General features: G+C 37.4%; 2 protein-coding genes across 3 annotated transcripts; one reads left to right on the top strand and one right to left on the bottom strand.

The window, feature by feature from the left end:
- Positions 1 to 11189: 11189 nt before the first annotated feature.
- LOC114821990 (protein IQ-DOMAIN 29-like) lies at positions 11190 to 15312 on the bottom strand. 2 transcript variants are annotated; one of them, XM_029095740.2, is made up of 7 exons: positions 15112 to 15312; positions 14527 to 14654; positions 14143 to 14424; positions 13635 to 13805; positions 13395 to 13475; positions 11955 to 12993; positions 11190 to 11548 (listed from the first exon to the last, which is right to left on the bottom strand). In XM_029095740.2, the coding sequence occupies exons 2-7, from the start codon at positions 14608 to 14610 to the stop codon at positions 11517 to 11519; spliced, it is 1689 nt and encodes a 562-aa protein (XP_028951573.2). In that variant the 5' UTR covers positions 14611 to 14654; positions 15112 to 15312; the 3' UTR covers positions 11190 to 11516. The 2 variants fall into 2 exon arrangements, with proteins under 2 accessions (XP_028951573.2, XP_070671913.1); XM_070815812.1 differs by having other exon boundaries at positions 15109 to 15250.
- A 2893-nt stretch (positions 15313 to 18205) lies between these two features.
- LOC114821960 (probable LRR receptor-like serine/threonine-protein kinase At1g14390) lies at positions 18206 to 21596 on the top strand. The gene is made up of 7 exons (XM_029095583.2): positions 18206 to 19959; positions 20052 to 20185; positions 20306 to 20549; positions 20633 to 20826; positions 20924 to 20982; positions 21060 to 21168; positions 21276 to 21596. The coding sequence occupies exons 1-7, from the start codon at positions 18735 to 18737 to the stop codon at positions 21507 to 21509; spliced, it is 2199 nt and encodes a 732-aa protein (XP_028951416.2). The 5' UTR covers positions 18206 to 18734; the 3' UTR covers positions 21510 to 21596.
- Positions 21597 to 21726: the final 130 nt, after the last annotated feature.

The raw sequence follows: 21726 nt of genomic DNA on the forward strand, positions 1-21726 counted from the left end.
TAGTCACGATTCAGTCTCATTAGAACTTAAGAGTATGGATTTAAATCAGGTTTATATCTTGATGTGCTATAATATGAGGCTGTGCTCACAGCATAAGATCAAAAGCACCATTTCCCTAAACAAGTTCAAAGCCTTATATCAGTTTGCCAAATCTTGTTCATTGCCATCCAAGCTGGATGGAAAGACAGTTCCAAACATGATAACTAAACATCAGAATACAGCTGATCTAGCTTCTCGAAATCAAAGTCAGATGGCAACCAAGGGTAGTTCCCGAACCACTTCATTAATGGGGTAAAAGAGTCCCCAATGAAGTGGTCAGGAGAACCTAGGAGACAACTGACGGATTTAAATTTCCTTTTCTGCATAATTAAGGGAATGCCAGCAACCCAGTACACTCTCTATGTATAGACAAGGATCAACTAAAGTTATTTGTGTCTATTGATAAAGTCGGTGGTCTAGATCAGGATAGTAGGACCACCAGTAGAGGGAAAAGGAAAAAGCCTGAGATGAAGTAATAGAAAATTGAACCTGGTCAGAATTGCAGTCAGATGGAGGTGAGAAAAAAAGTGCAGTGAGGCTCAACCGTTTTGTTGTGTTTCATATCCAAGCCTGTTCCTTTCATCATTTTCTTGGATGCAAAAAACATACATTCCAGAAGCAGGTCTTAGCACATATGAGGTTCTGAGTTCTGACAGCAATTCAATTTGTATATATGAATTGAAAAAGCTGAAAAGGAAAGGCTTTTCATTGAGGCAAAGTGCTGTGAAAAGAGGATAAAATGGCACATGACAGTGTCATCGATATTATTCACTACCTTCAATTTGGCCTCCAATGTCGTCTAGGTTCATAGATCGATTTTCCTCCTCCAACTTCCCTCCTCTTGAACAAAGACAAGGAATTCAGGACCACCCATTATATCACTCACTATATATAGTAGAGTCAGTTGCAACGATCATAACCAATAAACCATAACAAGTCTCGAAAGAAGTAGAAAGAAAGAAAAGAATAAGGTCTGCAATGCTATCAGGTGTTACCAAGAGTTCCCTTGACCACTTCATTGGGAAATAGTCTCTTTTGTAACTATAAATCCTACTGAAGTGTTTGGGGGAACTCCTGGTTGCATTTGATTTTACAAAGAACAAAAATTATCAGCTTCCTACAGTCCACCTCCACTTCCCGGGTTTGATTTCCCAACTTCCCATCGCAATGTACTTGGTCTATATGAACCAGCTGTTATAAAGGAAGAAGAACATTATCAGGTGTCACCAAGAGTTCCCTTGACCACTTCATTGGGAAATAGTCTATTTTGCAACTATATATCCTACTGAAGTGTTTGGGGGAACTCCTGTCGACATTTGATTTTAAAAAGAATGAAAAGGGTAATCAGCCTCCTACAGTCCAACCTTCACGTCCCAGGTTTGAGTCCCCATCACAATGTACTTTTTCTATGAAGCTGTTATAAAGGAAGAAGAAAATTAGCAGGTGTCACCAAGAGTTCCCTTGACCACTTCATTGGGAAATTGCCGTTTTTGCAACTATATATCCTGCGGAAGTGTTTGGGAGAACTCCTGTTGGCATTTGATTTTATAAAGAACAACGATCTAGTTTTCTTCATTGTTTTCGCAGCTAAATCATAAACTAATTAACTATCTAGTATTCTCCTCCTTTTACTTGTTTAAGTAATGCTTTTATTAGTAATCATTCTATTGTATGTGCAGTGTGCACACACATTGCTTATTTTTTTTCATGAAGCAGGCAATAATACCAGATAGTTCTCTAGCAGCAGCAGCAATGCTGCAGCGCAATGATGATCAATTCTCAGCTATGTCATAAACTTAAACTGGTCTTTATCTTTGTCATTTTGGCTTTCATTTTCAAACACTCCATTAACACAGCAGCAGCAGCAGTGCAACAACAAACGAACGTACCTGAGAAAGCAAATGGAAACCAGGGATTGAGTGACAACAATAGGACTCACTGGCCGGCTTCGTATTGCGCACTAGGCCATATTGCTTCTTTACCCAGGAACTTGGTTGGATCCAATCCCATAAACCTTGAATTCTACATAATAGTATATAAATGAAAAGCGAAACTGATGTCAGCCATTGAATTCAAAGAGAACAAAGCAACTTAATAAAAAGAAGTTACACATTCAAGTTTCACGTTGTCTTCTAAATCACATACTGGTGCAATACAATTTTTAGCTTCCACAATTGTAATATGAACTTATTTTTTGTCCTATTCGAAACAAATAATTAAAAGTAGCCATGGCTAATGAGGTCTGTACTAAGGTCTAATTATTAGGCTCAAACTGATGACTCAGTACAAGATTTCGCATATTCCTTTCTTTTTCACAATATCTCAGCAACCAAACAAGAAATTAGGGTTTTTGCTTCTTATTATTTCACAACAGTGAAAATAAGGAACTTTAGAGGAACTATGTATAAACCATACAATTTGATTTAACTGAAAGAACCAAAAAACGTACAATTTGATGATCATGCTTCGTCTCGTAAACGAGAGCAAAGTTGGGATTTTAAGTGCTACTCTGTTATCCGGCGTTTTCTGCACAATCGAGTAGATAAATTTGAGTACCTTCCAGTTTACGTTAAATTCGGAATTAATCAGAAGCCAACAAAGTAAATTAGGGTTTCATGCTCTAGACAAACAGTATACGTCGTCGACACGGAGACGATATTCTAGTAGATATGAACAAAAAAAATCTAAAGATCAACCAATCATGTCTTGTCACACAATTTTTAGTTGAATTGACAAAAAAAATTTAAAATATCATAACTGTAAAAAAAAAAAATTAAATAAATAAAAGAGACCTAAAACCCGATTGTATTTGGTGTTTTGGAACAATTTGGATACCTAGTACCTACTACCATATATTAATTTGGAGGAATCTGAAGTTAGGAAAAAGTCAAACCAGCACCAAAGAATCTCTTCCAATAGCCTCAGATCTATAGCGAAGCTTTTCCAAATTTCTAATAAATTACTGAATTTTATTTACTTTTCAAATTTAATAATAAACATTTTTTATTCATTTGAAGATCCAACATGCTTGACCCATTTGGAGGTGGTGGGTGACAGTGTCGTAAATGTAAGCATGTAGAAGTATCGCACTTTTTTTTATCAAACAATATTATCTACATTAAAAAGAAGATAGGTTTAACTTTACATTGGATTAGTAATAATATGGTTCAAACTTATCTTTGTCAAAAATCAAACCTAAGATCTTTTACTTACAAGTGAAGAGAAATATCATTATATCATAGTATTAATTGTAAATCAATTGAACTTTTAATTTTTAGTGGTAGTATCGTTTATTTATTTGATAGCATAATTGTAAATAAGTTGAACTTTAATTTTTAGGGGTAGTATCGTTTATTTATTTGATGGCATAATTGTAAATAAGTTGAACTTTAATTTTTCTTTTTAACACAAGTGGGTTGGGAATGGGTTAAGGGCAGTGTTTTAAAATACCCATCAAACCACATTATTGTTAGTTTATTGTGAGATTAAGCACATTTTTTTTTCTTAATGTAGATAACATCGATTGTTCAAAAAAAAATATCCATCAAGTTGTCGATGCTTCCATCGAAATATCCAAAAAATAAAGCATTGATAAGAAAGGGGGTGAAATGCAAACTTCACCCCCTATATCGGTGAGATATAGAAAAATCAATGAATATTGACGATATTTACCGATTTACTAAAGAAATTTTGTCAGAATTCATTGCAAATTTCATACTTTTGAATTTTTGTTGAGAAATTTTTTTTAAATTTCAACTAAATCTGAATGAGATGATATACTCACTTCATTGCAACTTTTCATAATTTCAACCAATATCAATAGTAATATACTCATAAATTTGCATGTCGTTGTTTCTACAAAATATTAAACACTGGTTGAAGGTGTGATGTAACTTTTTTTCTCGGTTTGCATTTTGGGTTAGCCACGAATTGATATTTGCGCTTATGTATTTGTTTTGTCTCCTTGTGAAAAATTCATGGTGTTTAAGATTTGTTTTGTGAGATTTTTTTTATTTTTTATATTAAAGCTCTCAAATTATAATCTGAAGGTAGTTGTGTAACATCTTAAACCTGATAATGTCACGCTTCGGACTCAAAATTGGTGGGAAAATAATTCCACACCTGGTATGTGAGTAAAAATTAAATAGATTAAAAGAAGCTAAAATGAAAAGGGGGTGAATAATTAAATTCCTCTTAAACAAATAAAGAATTCTTTACAAAGGTAAAATAAATAAATGTATAAACTTTCTATCCTCACATCTAATTAGATCTCATCTTATCTACCATGTTGATTGTATAGTTCATAACCCTGCATAACAGTAGAGGCGTGAGCTTTAACAGCTCAGTACGGACATAACTTACCACAGTAAATTGACATACTAAATTAAATCATGGTGACACAAGATTCAATTGTAACATATAATCAGTCATGGAGATTAAAATGTCAATGTGTGAATGCAATGCGACTTAACATCCTTTACTCAACTCATTAATCTGTATAATAAACATACGAACTTTCACGTCCCATACCTTGCATTTTATCTTGGTAGTGGTGGTTCAAATGTTTTATTATACAAACTAACCCTCGTAACTCGGTCATCCCAATTTCCCCTCTTGTTGGTCATCTTGTTTAACTCCTTGTTGTTAGTCTCAAATTACCTGAAAACCATGTGCACTTTGAGTTGACCTGAGACCTAGTACCTACCGAGAGTTAAACTCAACTACACAAAAAAAATCTTTTTTCCAACTACCCTCATTTCCACTATTCCTTTCTCAACTCCATAGTTCCAACCACTTCTCCCACAATGAGTAATTCACAAATAATCTCATTTCATCTTTTAAATGGATCACATTATATTCTCAACGAATTTCAGTATCAATTCCATAATCAATAGCAAGTACACACCCAAGAGACACATTTATCCAATTAACATCAAATCACATTAATCAACCAATAAGATCAATAATAATAATATAAAATTTCACGAAATATAATATAATCAATCTCCTTAAAGGTCTGCCATATTTTCCCCACTTGGATTTCAAAGCATTGCTCCAAAATATTAACACAAGAATCCACCACCTTGTCAATTCCTATTTCACAAGAACAAGTAAATCACTAAATGCATAATATGAATTCCAATCATAGTCAAAGTACTTTGAATTACTAATTTAACAGCAAACAATTCAAATGTCCTTTTGGTTGATCTAAAATAACATCATCACTGCAAATACGTTTGAATGGAATACATTTGGACCATAAGTGATGATGTGTTTCAATAGGTATAACTGCACCAGTACAATAAAATCATTGAGCTTGTAATTATACAAAAGCTTTACTCAATCTGATCTGCAATCTGAGGAAAGAAATCATGAGGCACACATATATAATATAAATATGTTTATGACTTTTAAGAAAAGCTTTATTTGGTATAGTTGAAACTACATATACATAGACATAGGCAGACACCTTCATGCCATGAAAGCTAGCTTGGTTTACTCAAGTCTATACAAACTTATAAACATGAATACATACAGTACACTTGATTAATGTAAAAGACCAAATGAAAGCATACTGATATTATATAACCTTGTGTATAACAATAAAAAAAAGGTCGTACCCAGTGCACAAGGCTCCCGCTTTACGCAGGGTCTGGAAGAAGTGAATGTCGGCTAACCTTGTGTATAACAATATTAACACAAATTAAACAACATACAGAAAACGTTTCCCCATCTAAGCATATCAGCCTTTTGCAAACAACCATCAGCTTTTGTATATATAACAGGGGCTAATATACAAGGTAAATTGACAGATAAATTGACTTCAGCGAATTAATCCATATCATACAGGGGCTAATATATGACAGATAAATTGACTACACCGAATTAATCCATATATCATACAAAACATCCCTTTCAGCTATTACACCAAACTAGGGTTTAGGTATCTGCATATAAAACTAGTTTTTGCATCATATAATAAGTATATTCATATAAAAGCTTGCACATACTGCATCTGCATATAAGACTAATTTTCCATAATAGCATCCAAAGAAATGACCATGAAAGGAATTAAGAAGATTAGGGAATAATTACCAAAGCTTTCCACGCATAGGATAACAACATACGAAATCACGTTTATTTCATGATTCAGACCCATCTTCTTCGACCGTCTTCTTCCTTTTCTCATCCAGGCCATCTGATCCCACTATTTAAATCAATTTCGGGATCAAAAATCTAATCCATTAACAGGTCTTAGGAAAATTCTTTTGGAGCCATATGATTCAAAGTGAAAGCAATTACATTTGAGGGCATTGTATTCAAGCTTTTGTTAATTTCAATTATGGTAATTGCACCATACGAGTCATTATATATCAATTCACCAAACGCAATTAGAATATGGTTGGAATACTCAAAGAATTTGAAATCTTCTGAAAGAGTTGAAACATTAATATATATTCTGCTTCAGTAGATCCTACGGATGCATATATAATCAATTCCATGTCTTCGTTGACGATAGTCTAAGCAGTTGGGACAAGATCAACGCATAACCTATATATCACAAGAACAATATATATCAAATAGCAGAACGAAACCAAGAAGCGTTAGAATATTTATGCATGAGAAAATACATAACTAAGAATGCAGAAACTAATAAATTGTGTAATTTGTACTCTTGATCATTACACCGCGGGTCTTGAAATGCATTTATCATATGACACCAGGAGTTCCCCCAAACACTTCAGTAGGAATACATAGGAGGAGTGGAGGACAATTGTTCGAAAACCATATCCACGATTGATCTCTCACCTCCCAATGAAGTGGTCAAGGGAACTCTAGGGGACACCTGATTTCTTTGTTGATGTTTAGCTTGATTGGATGATGAGGTAATGTCAACCACGTCTATATATATAGCCGTCGATGGTCATAGTAGTCTAGTACTTCTACTGTTCGAATTCAAATTCATTGGGAAAAAAATTGTGGGAATAAAGTTGTAGGCTGTGAACCTAGACTACTATGTGGGATAAATAAACAGTAGAATAATATGTTGTATGGACATGAAAGTGAAATGTCATTCCCATACAACACTGCCTTTTTTCCCAATCTGTCAATTCTCCATTTTCTTTTTTCGGCTTTTCCAATTGGATACGACTGTAGAGATCACCCGCACTAGATTTTCTGGCACCTAATGTGCATGCATATATGAGCCAATATCATAGTCACAAAACAGGGGATTAAATATTTTAATTGCTGTAGTTGCAGAGTTCTCTTCTAGTGATCAAAAGCTGGCCAAGTTGCAGTGCCAAATGCCAATGTGAGAAAAGTACCAGCTGCAGGCCCCAACACCTATTTATATATCGCGATCATCCTTTAAAAATAAATATGCCAAATTAATTTAAATTAGAGTGTACTTTTAGCTTGGAAACATGTTTATAGTAGGTACTTAATTAAACTTAAATTACAATCCTTGAATAATATTGGTGAAAAAGAAAAATATGTATTTGTTTTATTTAGCTGAATGAGAATATTTGAAACATATATGGAGGTCCCTCCAAATATCATTCTTCATCAACTTTCATATATCTGATTCTAACCCACAATTGTGACTAGATTCAATTGCTGAGGCCCAAATTCCATTCATAAATTTTTCTCATCTCAACTTTGGTATTTCATATTTCTGGGAATCATGATAAGTGAAAACTGAGAAGCTAATTGGTTATAAATATATACGGTATGCATGCTAGTATACTACTCACCCAGCTATAGCTAGAAACCAAATTAAGCAAGTGAAATCAGCTGTCCCCTGGAGTTTCCCTGACCACTTCATTGGGATGAATCATCCAAAAACCCTTCCACTGAAGGTGAAATTCCATGCAGCATGCATGCATCGCACTGAAGTGTTTGGGGGAACTCCGGTTGGCATCTGATCTTGACCTTTAGCTGATGATATCTATATATACACACATATATACTGAGCTTCGGTTGAAGGATATCTCAAATCTGAATATCCTGCATGGTCTGTTGGTGAGCATCAAACAGGTGAATTCGAAACAAATAATGGTGAGATCGTGCATGGAGTAGTGACGGGAGCTTCCTCATTTCGGAAAGCTTTGTTACCTAAATATACTGGCGGAGGCATACTAGGACTAGTGTAATCCTAGGCCTACCCTCACTTGTAAAAATAAGATTAGTATTACACCTTGCTTTGCAACCCTTCTCAACATTTTAAACAAATTCAATCATTATCTATTTTTAATCCAACAAATTTCATCCCAAAATTAAGTATAATATTTTAAATCGTCATTTATCATAAATCAATAACATTTAAATTGAACCCATCATTCACTTTTAATTTTAAAAAAATATCTTTCACTTATGGATTGGCAGAGTTATTCCCCTATTCTTCTTGAATTTCATATATTTAACCATTCCAAATCTCAAATTTATTGAATAAAGAACAATAAGGTTTGTAAAACTCTATTATCCTCTATAAAACATTTGTTCCTATTCTATCCTACCTCTTACTTGAGTTTTAGGGTTTGCAAATTTTTAGTAATTCTCTCTATTGAGTTTAACACTTCTTTCAATAGTATAGATGACATCATGCGGTCTCAAAATATGAAATTCGTCGAAGATAATTATGATTACTATAAGTAGATAAAATTACCTATGGATATCTTAATTTTGACTATTTAATTATTTGAATGTAATATTATGATGTTTGCATTTGTAATTTTATAACCACTATTCGTTTTTTCTTCTTCTATACTTGTGTGAGGCCTCTCCTCACAAGAAATCCTCAGTCCGCCACTGCCTAAATTGGTCTAACTTCTTACTCTTTTTCCTCTTCACTTGTAAGTAAGAGATCTTAGATTCAAATCTCGCCAAGGTGAATTTGAACCACATTATATTGCTAGCTCATTGTGATGCTAAACTCACTCTCTCCCTCTTAATGTAGATAATGATAGTATCGTGTTAGTATTAGAAGAAGAAAAAATCCTGATCACACCGAAACTGCAACTTACAAACGTGATATATTAATATACTATACTGGAACTATTAATTTAGGGTGGGGATATTCAAACCCAACATTTTTTTTTTTACCAGGATTCTCTCCCCTTCTTTTTCCATCCACTTTCATCCCCTCCTCTCACATTCTTTATTTTGTCTTTCTCTTTTTATAAAAAATTAATATAAGATGTTGACGTGACTTAACCGTAATCGTTCAAGCAATAGAAGAGGGAAGGAGAAGGAAAAAAAATGAGAGAGAATCCTAAAGTTTAGCGTTCCAAGTTTGCCCTACCGTATAAAGTGGAAATAAAAGAGTACTCCAGAAATATAGTATTATTTATTGAAAGTCATGAGAGAACGATGTTTTTCGAGTAAGAAAACATGAGCGAATGGAATTATTTGATTTATATTAGGCGACATACAGCGCGTGCGGCAGGTCTACCATTCAAAACCAAATAGCAATAGATGGAGAGGTCCAAAATTAATTTAAGCTATTATGCAGTGCCTTAGGCCATCTCCAACCGAAGGGTCCAGAGGGTCAGAGGGCCGAAAATAGCCCTAAAACCGTCTCCAACCGAGGGCTAGGCCAGAGGGTTCTGGAATCTGGGAGGGCCCCACGGGATCGGAGAGGGCTGGAGGGCTAGAGGGCTGGCTGCTTTCGGCCAGCCAGCCAGCCCCGGGCTGGCTATTTTTTTTTTAATGATTTCCTATTGCTGTCGGTTATAGCCGACAACATTAAAGATATTCTTTTTTTTTTAATAGTTCTACTATTAGTGTCGGTTATAACTGACACTAATAGTTTGAAATGTTTTTGAATATAACGGCTAGTAGCCGTTGTATTATTAGGCCTCTTTTTTTTTCTTTTTTTTTTTTAATGAATTTAAACTTCTTTTTTTTTTTTTTTTTTTTTTTAATGAATGTAAACTTCTTTTTTTCCCCTTTTTTTTTCCTTTTCATATGAATCAAATTTTGTTTCATATTTTTTTTCCTATAACTTTTATTTCACAAAATTTGTTTCATATTTTTTTTCAATTCTATTTTTTTCGTATAACTTCCTAGGCCATTTATACAACATTAAATTGTAGTTTTTAAATAATAAATTATGTTTGGCCCTATGGCCCTTTGGCCCTCGGTTGGAGACGGTTTTTTGTGACAGGGATAAAACGAGCCCTTTGGCCCTCTGGCCCTCGGTTGGAGACGGAGGCAAATATGACTCTGTACTGTTCATTAAAATATTAATATCTTGGGGAATCTTGGAGGGCTAGAGGGCTCAAACGAGCCCTCTGGCCAGCCTTCGGTTGGAGATGGCCTTAATTACTCGACGACGTGGGTGGGGATTCGTTTTTACAGTCTACAATGCATATATAGAAAAGTTAATAGGGTAGCATGTTGAACCACGAATTGGTGGTCAGTGGTAAAAGACGGATTGCGAGGCTTTCTTCAAACTAAAAATTGAAGGTCTCGGGTTCGAAACTTACTGCTGATGTGGAAGCCAAACTTGTGGCCAAGAGGATGATGAAATGCCTTTATGAGTCTTCCCGACCCTCGGAAGGGGTGGAAAACTTGTCCCCAGTTGTCACCCTTTAAAAAAAAATTTTAAAAAATAGCTTGTTGGAGTTCTAATGGGGGTATTTTTGGAACATGAGGGATACGGGGTGCAGCCACAGATGGTAGAAGGGTATACACAAACATTGCCAACGGCGACCAACAGAACTTCACTCTCGCACCTTCAATCCAGACAACAATAGCCGGAGCACGGGCGCCTTTTGATACAGATTCAGGGAAGATCTTGTGGACAGCTGCAATCCCTAGCAAAGAAACTTCCCAGGCACCTGTGGCAGTCACTAATGGTTTTGTTTTTGCTGGGTCTGTAGCTTCGAACCGTCCTGCATATGCCAATGCCATGGATGCGAGCACTGCAGACGTAGAATACTGGTGCTACAATATACGGGGATGTTTTGGCGAGCTACCGGTGCACATTCGTCCGGAGTGGGTGTTCAGCTGCCCTGGCCAGGTTTCACCGTTCTTGGACAGCTGGGACTAAACTGTTTGCTTTCTGCGTTGACAGTAATAAAATCATTGCAAAAAAGCAAATGAACTTTTGAATAACTAAACGCTGTAAATATCATAACTGCGAATTCGATCAGTAGCAAACTATCCAGTAGAAAACCCAAGTATTTAACAAGCAAAAGAGAATCATCCCTCGCATTTGTACATAATTTGATGAGACAGAATATCACAAACATCAAACCTAAAATAAAGTCTCCAAACTGTCAAATAACCCTAATGCTAAGTAAGAGAACAAACTCGATCGGCACATACAACACTGATCACTCAACACATCAATCTTGGTTTCAACTATACTTTAATCACAACAACAACAAAACCTGAAACTGCAAATGAGTTGGTATTTTTCTCTTTCCCTGCCCTTGATACACTTCCATGGAACAATACCTAGTCCGAAGTCACCTCCTCCACTCTGGTTGGATCGCCTTATCTGAAATTGGCATTACCCACAATAAAGGACAATTAGAATGCATACCATGTATTTCAACCCGATTCAAAGACACCAAGACAAATGATCAATAAGGAAACGGGAAAAATATTCAATACACAAAAAGTAATAAGTCAGTGTTTCAGCATAGCCTTCTATGAGCCTAGAAGGAAAGTTGTGACAGCTTGGCCTAGATTAAGCATTCATGTTGAACTCAACGATAATATACATATAATACTGAGACCAAAAGGTCAATGTGCGCTGTGACAATATCCCAACTTTCACTAGAATGAGCACATGAATGCTTAAAAGATATGATGTCTAACTCAAGCATGTATGGACGGAAGCATTTGCAAGAGAGTAAATCAGACACGCAACTGAAAAGCACAAGGAGGAATTCACAGCTTACCAAAACCATCCCTTGAAGACAATAAAGATCTGTCACTTCTGATTACTCCTTTTCCAGCTTGAACCAGTCCATGTGCCCGTGGGGAAGGAGAACTTAACTTAGTGTTGGTGGAAGCAGACAATGAATGCCGCCTGGTAATAACATTCTTCTCAACAATGTCTTGGTCAAACCTGGGGGAGCCCTGTCCTCTCAGCCTAGCTTTTGCTGAGGCAGTTGGTGCCATATAACTAGGGACTCTTGGTGTGTTATGAACCCCATTCTCCTGCTGTTCAAACTTCATAGGTGTGTTATGAACACCATTCTCCTGATGTTCAAACTTCATAGGTAGAGAAGCCCTTCTCTGGCTGGTTTTCGTATCCTCATTCCCGATAACATGATCCCTCGAGTTTGGCTCCTGATTTATTGCTTGAAATTCTTCACTTGTCCCATTGTTCTCCAATGGTTGCACGTCACCAGAAGGATGGTCATCTAACTTTTCCATAGGTTCATCTGCTGAAGGCAGCTCCACACTTCCTTCTAGATCGGACTGTTTTGACACAGCAACTGCCATATGTTCCATCTTCTTGGAAATTTCACTAGTGCCTTGCTCCGAATCATCAGGAGCAGCAGAAACCAAACTCTTCACAGTACTGTGCTTTGGTCTCTCATCACCAACTAATGACCGATCAGAAACCACCTTCTTGGAATCAGAAGATTTTCTCACATTACTTTTAACCTTCGCAACTTCTGAAGGGCTAGAAACTTTCCTCAAATTGCGTTTAGTCTTTTCAGAATCAGGGGTTACATGTTTTGAAGCATTTTCAACATTTGTACCGGACAGTCTCTGAACACTTCTTTTTGGTCTGGCCTTTTCAGTTTCTTTTGTTTGACTCTTTTCATGCTTCCTACGAGACCTTGAATCAGGGTTTTTCTTCGGTTGTACAACAGGTTCCCAAAAGCATGACCTGGTCCAGCGCTCAAGCCACACCCAGGATGAGTTAGGTTCCCCTGGACCATACTCCAGACGTAGAGGAATAGTAGTACCCAATGAAGCCAAAATCTGAAAACAAAAATAATAATCAAATAAACAGTTTTCTTTTTCTGGCAATCAAATGCCAACTTTGGCCCAGCAGTAAAAGTGACAAAGAGGTACAGGCACAGATCTGTCATCATGTTCTCCTTTTTAAGATCACCACCTCAGGTATTACTCAGTTCTGAAAACTGGTTTTTGGAGCCATAAGTTGCATGCCTCTCCTTATTACGTTTGGAAGAACATCATTACAAGTAATACAAGCATATAAATACCAGACTATTCCCCCATACACCTAGGTGATAAAACGGTACTGGGCTTACAATAGTAAGAAGGAAATGCCCCCCGTGATACATTGTGCTGCTTTACAAACTTAAGCTAATTTCAGTATACATCTTATAATGATCCAAAGAATTGATAGTAAATCTTACCTTCTGAACAAAAACAATTTTGGACAGCCTCTCCACCTGTGAATATGCACTTACTCCAGATAAATTAAAACATGTAGCACCCTGATTCATGACAAAAAGAAAAATTATTGGTAATTAGCATATACAATGGCAACAAATTGCATATTCAGTGGCAACAAAAGTTTAGGAATGAAAGAATATACAGACAGGCTTTTGCTCTTGTTTGAAAAAGTAACCAGAAAGTACATGATTTTTACACACCTCAACCAAAACATCAGAATGTCTAGCAAGTTGACCACGAATCAGAGCCTGAAACTTAACAATCCCCTGGACACAGAATAATGTGGATACAGCTTGTCTTCTAACCAAGTGACCACGAATAAGTGCTTGCAGCCTCACGATTCCCTTAAGAGTCCGATATGCACGTCGAGCCTTCAAAGTTTAAAGATAATTAGTTTCCATCAGTAGTTGGAAGGTTGGTCAAAAAATATTCTCCACATACTAAATATCATCTCACAGAAGTACAACAGAAAATGTTTGGAAATATTATTAAGCATAATTTTTAAGGAAAACTAATAAAAATGGCTTGAAAACTTTAAGATTTAACGATAAGGATAAAATAAAGAATAAAATGAATACTAAAATGATTGACTTTTTAGTGTAAATACTAAAAATGTGGTTTTTTGTTAAAGTTAACAGTACTAGAAACTTTTCGTTAAAGTCCCCCTTTTTTAAGCAAAAGCAGAACATCAAATGGGGAGGAAAGTACCACATAGCCCCTGTAAGCACTTTGCGCCTTTGTGGCAGCTTGCTCTTGCTTGATTGTCTCAAGATCTTCCTGAGAAGTCGAACTCAAGGCTTGGCCATCTTCCTTTGCAGATGACATTATAACCCCATCATTGGGCAATTTTTCAGCTACTGTGATCTCAGAACCCACTTCATTACTAGCAACAGCCTCAATCAGCGGTGGTGAAACCAATGTTGGTGATATCAGCGGAGCACTCACAGTTAACTCTGAAGAGAACAGTGACTCCCCTTTATTTGTAGATTTCTGTGAAACCAGAACAACATCATAAGTTACAAATTAGAACTTAACGACCAACAAGATGAAGGAAAATTAATAGATAGGTTCCAATGTGCATCTTAGTAATACCTCCCTTCCTTTGGAAAAAGTAGACTTGGATGATTTCTTCCCAAGAAGCAAGTTCTTGATCCATTTCCCAGGGGTTTTTCCCATTGCGAAAAGTTAAATGCAGCCCGCGATGCTTAATACGCAGAAAACTGCACGTACATACAAAAATTGAGCCATGACAGTACCAAGTTACCAGCTGAACTTGTTGAAATTAACCAAAAACCTAATCGCAAAACCCATTTGAAAACAGAAAAAGTAGGGTTCTAAAACAAAATGGTCTGCTCAGCTGAAATATTATTTGCCAACTAAAATTCAAACCCTAAAATTTAAATTAAAAAAAATGGAAAAAAAAGTCAAATATATACAGAAATGCTGAAACAGAAATAACGAAAATAATCGAACAAAAATTTTATATGCGATAAATTGTAAGGTTGGAGAAGAAAATAAGAACAGGAAAATTTGGGGGAATAAAATTCAAAGCTAGTGAAAGATCGAGGCCGTTCGATCTAAGCATTTCCAGGAAATGCAGCAGTGCTGAGAAACCCTAAAGCCTCCCGGCAGTACGGAACAAAGAAAAATGGGAGACGAAAATAAGAGGAGTACCACCATAAACTGGAGAAGGAGAAGACGAAGAGGGAGTAGTACGACGGCGTTTTGGGTGTGCTGCTCCACCGGCGACTGTGGGGTGAGCTCCCTCTGCTTTTTCACTGTTAATTTCACCTGAAGAACCTGCAAAATTAGAAACCGAAATTTAATAAGGTGACGACAAGAAATGGAAAAATATTCCCGAAACGAGGAGGGAACGACGACGTTTGTGGTGGGTTCGCTTTGTTTTTATGGAACGTGGACCCCAGCCCAATTTTGGGTTGACCCAAAGAAGGCAAGCAGTTGGCCCAAATTTAGAGCCCAAGTTTTTGTTAAGATTGTGTTGCTGTGATTGGATTTTGCAATTGGATTTTGGATTTCTGTTTGTTTTGTTTAACAATAGTTTTTAATGATTGTTTGAAGGTACATCAATCTTTTAGTATGATTGATTGAAAGAGGGAATAGTTGTTGCTGTTAAAGTTTCAGAGAGACGGTAGCGGTTCATTATTAATAACATTGGTATTGTCCCTACTGACTCACTCTTACAATCAATGGGTGTAGAATTTGTATGCAAAAGGCCTCGATTCAATTAGGAGTGGAAGCATGTGATATGAGTTGTGATATATTTCATGAGATGGACGATGTAATACTTTTTACTTTGTTCTACACTTGTTCATGTACTCTCACAAGGACCAAACATACTGAATTTGAGTACCATTGTACTTGATGTAGGTATAATTTTCAATACACTTGAGCATCTTTTATGAGAGTGGTCTAGCAAACTGACTACGATTATATTGGACAAATTGACCTAAAAAGAATGTTAGCGTCGATGCATGGGCGCATGTACTGTTCTAAAAATTCCCGTCTAGCCCCCCCTGCCTAGGTTCTAGACGGCTGGCCACCGTCCCTAATAATGCCTAGGCGTTTGATAATCAAGAAAATGCGTCTAGACCTGCTGAGGCATCCGCCTAGCCTGCCCAGACCCGCCTAGGTTGCAACTCACCTAGACATAAAATAGATAACTTTCATTTTGCATTTTATTTTATTTTTTCAATAAATTGTAAGAGACTTGTGTATATGGAATATTTTGATGGAATCTTTCACCCAAAAAAATCGAATAGAATAGCACCAAGTTGTTAAACATTAACACAAAAATACTCATTAAATTCAAGGATGTAGCTTAACTTTCTTCCATCAAAATATTGAAGAGATGCGAACGAGTCGTCGTTTTGCAAATTGCAAGCAAAGCTTTCAGCTTTGCTTCCAATAAAAAGAACAAAACACGTAAAACACAGATAAAAACAAGTAGTGTCAGGCTGGCCGCATCCCACTGAATTATTAATCACTTGTAAACAACTGAAAAGAAAATGGATTAGGTGGAACTAATACCTAAATTAATCCTAAATTAATCAAAGCATCCAATTCTTTCTCCCCCTGTGTCTTACTCGCACGCACACACCGACACAGCCTCGCACAAAACGACATATAATGCAATGCAATCCTTATTTTCCATGGATTGAGATCTTCTTACTTCAGAGTTCACGAGTTGAGCAATTCAGACCATTTAAGAGAAAGATTGATGTCCAAGTGTTAGAGAGAGAAATCGTGTACGAAGTAGGACAATGAAATTAACTAATAAGAACCGCAAAATTTAAATTAAACGATTTAGATTGCTCGATCAGCAGATTCCGGAGCATGAGATACGTCAATCCATTTTCCATTGACATGGACGCAGAGGACGTTCTGTCATGTAAATCATAAATGCACAGATATTTTTAGCAAGTAATTTGCATCGACAGAAAGTGACCTGAGGTAGTCATTTTCATGCACTGAATTCATTTCCCTGATTGAGAACTAGATTGCCATGGTACTCACCGACTCCGTTTGTAAGTTAAAATTTCATATTCAAGTCATATTTCATATATATTTGAAAAAAAAAAAGAAAAAAAAAACTAATATCTCATATTTGGATTTTAAGGCAAAGTAAAATATAAATTTGAGTTTCGATATCAATTTTGAGGAGAGATTTTTTAGTGTGTCAGGAATACGTCGAGTACATCAAGTTTAATAATCCAAGTGGTTTAGATACTTGAAAAAAAAATTTGCAACCACTTGTATTATGACACTTTGTGTGTCAGGGCATGTTCATGACACACTGAAAACTTTCTCGAGGTTTGAGTCCAAGGTAGAGCCCATGTCAAATAAAAAAATATTGTTCAACCAAGAAAAATGAGATTTGAGTTTTGAGTTCAATCATCTCCGGTGCACATAAACCAAATTGTTAAAACTCAAATATGATTTTTGAGTTCAATATTTTCTCCTCCAATGAAAAGACTAAAATCTTAAAACTCAAAATAAGTTTTAAGATTTGAGTCTTTGCATTAGAAAAAAACCAAAATATATAAATCCACCTACTTTTTGAAACCCAAATATGAGAACATGAGTTTAAAATATGAGTATTTGCATTAGAGATGCTCTTATTCATAATTCTCATAACGAATATCATACACTTCACTTTAAAAAAAACAAAAATACACCCTAAAAATACCGTATAAGCGTTTTTAGAATAAATACGCGTCATACATATTTAGATTTTAATAAAAAAAAATTCAATGTGTTATTTGAAATTGAAATTTTGCGCAGCCGATTCTACTGTTTGTCGTAAACTGTTGAACATGTTTGTTGATGAATAATTTTACGTGAAAACAAAAAGGCCTCGTGATTTCATCATGGGCAGTGGAAAAAGGCTGGCTTTTCACGAACCCCACGTGGCCACGGCGCCCTAGTAGGTTTGCCATAATGTACGTGGTCAACATCCAGCCTTTGAATCAGAGCCATGTTGACCTAAGTCGTATCCCATTTCCGAACAAAACACTGCAGAATGGTAGAAAGTAGAAACTCACAAACTTTGAAAACCCAGTTTGCTGCTTAAAATAACAGTTCGCGTACCGCAGGATCGGGATCGGCCATGTTGAAGTGTCCACGCCATCTTGTTACTAGATCGGTGTTTCAAGTCAATAACGTACTAGTTCGGAGAATGTTATTTTAAATAAAGATCAACTAGCATGGAACAGATTCACAGTCACATAGCATTTCGTTCAATTATAATAAGTGACATTGTATTATTTAACTGGGACGCGATATTTAAAAACCATTTTGTGTAAGTCCTCATGCAGATGGGGTTGGCTTGCATTGTCTCTTTGTTCTTGAACTTAGACCGAATCCACTAGTACTGTCTGGTTCTTGCTTTGCTCCGCTTCAAATTCTGCAATTTCAGTATTTTTCAGATCTGTCATTCTCTCCGCATTAGGTTTCCCAGTTCCCCTCCTTTCTGTTGAAATTCTAGTCCTTTTCCTTCATGATTTCATCACCCTCACCAATTTTTCTCTCTCGCTTTCAACTGTAAATTTTTTTCTTGTCACCTTACCTCACCAAACCAAGACCTTTCTGCTCCTTACCTGCTTCCTTCTTATTTTACCCACTCCTCATCATATTTCTGGAACGTTCTGCAGTATACCGAATTTAACGTTGAATGTGCGCTGAAGAATCTAACAGAGTTTAACGTAAACGGATGAACCTGAGCCACAGGGCAACTTGGACCAATTAGCTTTTCTGGGTTAATCTCGTTTTCTTCAAAAAAAATGAACAACTTCTGGGTTCCTATCTGTTTCTTGCTTCTCACTCTATCCATCTCCTCTCAAATCTCAACCGCTCAGCTCAGTCCAAGCGAAGTTCGAATCCTCTTCCAAGTGCAAAAGCTTCTCGAATACCCCGAACCTCTTCAGGGATGGACGAACTGGACCAACTTCTGCTTCCTCCCTTCCTCCCCCTCCCTCCGGATCGTCTGCACAAACAACCGCCTAACCGAATTAACCGTCACCGGAAACAAAACCAAAACCTCCCCTCCAAACCAGAGCACTCTGTCCAAATCCTTCTCCATCGACTCCTTGTTCACCGTCCTCACCAAGCTCTCCAACCTCAAATCCCTCTCATTGGTCTCCCTCGGCCTGTGGGGCCCGCTGCCGACGAAGATCAACCGGTTCTGGTCGCTCGAAACGCTCAACCTCAGCTCGAACTCCATCTCCGGCGAGATACCGGCCTCCCTCAGCTCGATCAAGAATCTCACGAGCATAAATTTGGCTGACAATCTCCTCAACGGAAGCGTTCCGGATCTCAGACCGCTAACATTTCTCCAAGAAATCAACCTCGGAAACAACACACTGGGTCCTGGATTTCCCTCTTTGGGAGACAGTATTCAAATCATCGTTCTCAGAAACAACTCCATGAGATCTGATATTCCGACAGGACTGAAGAACTTCGATCAGCTGACGAAACTGGACATCTCCTACAACAAATTTGTGGGTCACATCCCATCTTTCCTCCTCTCGCTGCCCTCCATCCAGTTCATCAATCTTTCCAAGAACGAGCTCAGTGGGGCCCTGTCATCCAACGTAACCTGCGGTAAAAACCTCATAGTTTTGGACATTTCCCAGAATTTTTTGATTGGGAAGCTGCCCACCTGCGTCGGATCGAACTCGAAGGCTTCGAACAGGACGGTTCTGGATTCGTGGAACTGTTTGTCGGGTGGGAACTCGAAGTACCAGCATCCGTATTCCTTTTGCCACAAGGAAGCTCTGGCCGTGAAGCCGCCGGCTGAAACTGCAGGGAAGAAGGAGGAGAACAGGACAAAGCTAGGTGTGTTGCTGGGTGTGATTGGTGGCATTGTGGGTGTTGCTGGTGTTGTTGGGTTGCTGGTTTTGGTCATCATCAAAAGGGCAGGGAAGAGGGAGGCAGAGGGTCGATTTGACAGATCCATGGCGGAGAAAACCTCTGTCAGAAGCTCCCCAAAGCATAATATTAATGCAAGTAAGTGGCTGAAAAGTGAAAAAAAAGTCTCTTAACTTTATTGGCTGAAATTAAATCAAAAGGTGGTTAATATTTGGATTTGGGTTTTTCAGGGCGTGTGCCGCAGATGATGAGGTTGCCGACACTCGGGCTCCCTCCGTATCGTGGTTTCACACTCGAAGAAATCGATGATGCAACGAACAATTTCGACGCTGCAAATTTGATGGCGGAAGGATCCCATGGACAGGTATTGCATTGAATTTGAACTGTACAATGTGGATGCACGTCGTTTATTTGATCAAAGAACGAACATTCTGCGCAGAGAATTTATGTTGAGACCTGATGTTATTTTGTGCAACATTAACAGGTGTACAAAGGTTGGCTGAGAGATGGTTCACAGGTGCAAGTGAGATGCGTGAAGTTAAAGCAGAAGCAGTTGCCACAAAACTTGAACCAGAGCATGGAAGGCTTGTCAAAGATGAGGCATAGGCATTTGGTCAGCCTTATAGGACACTGCACTGTCACGTACCAGGACCATCCCACCGCATCTAGCACGGTATTTATTGTTCTAGAGAACATCACCAACGGGTCCTTGATAGACCATCTCACTGGTAAAGAACAAACGTCCTGCACAGAGAAGAAGTGTAATTTGATTAACTAAAACAGTTCTAACATGCACACTTTGGTTTTGTAGATTGGAGAAAGAAGGAATGGATGAAATGGCCGCAGAGAATGGCGGTTACTATTGGCATTGCGAGGGGAGTCCAGTTCTTGCACACCGGCGTGGCTCCCGGGATCTTTGGAAACAATTTGAAGATAGAGAACATATTGTTGGATGAGAGTGTTTCTGCCAAAATCAGCAACTACAATCTTCCGTTGCCATTTCAGGTGGGAATTTGCATAAAGTAAAGTAAACGTGCTTGAAAGCTTTGAAAAGAAGGTGAAGAGTTTGTAGCCATTGACAATTGCATTCTCTAATTTGCAGGTTGGTTCAGAGGATCCTCGTAATGGACAAGGGATTAGCAGTAATTCCCATCTGAACAGGTATTTACTTTTCTTCATCTTCCTCTTGTTTTCTGCTGCAGCATCTGAATTATCTTATGAGAGCGGTAAAAATGTAGCGCCGAAGCCGAGAAGGAGGATATTTACCAGCTGGGCATTATTCTGCTTCAAGTTCTTACTGGTAGATTGATCAAATCAGCTACTGAATTGGATGAGCTTAGGGTTCAGGTAAATCTTATAGAAAAGAGTTCTTCGCAAATAAGCCCCCTCGAAACTTCATTTCGTAGTATAAATCACTTAATTTTTTTCTTTTTCTTTTTCTTTCTAATTAACAGTTAGAAAAGGGCTTGATGGAAGGACCATCGACACTACGAGAAATCGTAGATTCGTCGATGATGGGAAGTTTTGCGTACCAGTCGCTGAAGACAGCAGTTGAAATCACAGTCAATTGTTTGAGCAGAGATCCAAGCAAGCGTCCTTCGATAGATAATGTTCTTTGGAATTTGCAGTATTCGATTCAAGTTCAAGAGGGATGGACTAGCAGTGGAAACCTCAGCGCACAAATGTAGTAGTAGTTCTTTCGTTGGATTTACAGTTCTTCTTGTTACTTGTTAGGCAAGGTATATGAATAAATGAAAGGCTATACAATTCAACTAGTGTTTCCTGTTTTGCTTAGCAAAAGTATTAAGCTTTTGATTTGATTTGATTTTATTTTATTTTGGTTGACAAATGTAGATTAAATGTTATATTAGCCACCGACGAAGTTCAAACTTACTTGTTATAAAA

Source organism: Malus domestica, chromosome 16 (assembly GCF_042453785.1).
Source record: "Malus domestica chromosome 16, GDT2T_hap1".
Lineage (NCBI taxonomy): Eukaryota > Viridiplantae > Streptophyta > Magnoliopsida > Rosales > Rosaceae > Malus > Malus domestica.

Coding starts and splice junctions, on each gene's coding strand:
- LOC114821990 (XM_029095740.2), bottom strand. CDS start 14,610: ATGGGAAAAACCCCTGGGAAATGGATCAAGAACTTGCTTCTTGGGAAG. Junction 14,425..14,526: donor CTTTTTCCAAAGGAAGGGAG/GTATTACTAAGA, acceptor CTGGTTTCACAG/AAATCTACAAATAAAGGGGA. Junction 12,994..13,394: donor AAATTGTTTTTGTTCAGAAG/GTAAGATTTACT, acceptor TTTTGTTTTCAG/ATTTTGGCTTCATTGGGTAC.
- LOC114821960 (XM_029095583.2), top strand. CDS start 18,735: ATGAACAACTTCTGGGTTCCTATCTGTTTCTTGCTTCTCACTCTATCC. Junction 19,960..20,051: donor AAAGCATAATATTAATGCAA/GTAAGTGGCTGA, acceptor TGGGTTTTTCAG/GGCGTGTGCCGCAGATGATG. Junction 20,983..21,059: donor AGTAATTCCCATCTGAACAG/GTATTTACTTTT, acceptor GTAAAAATGTAG/CGCCGAAGCCGAGAAGGAGG.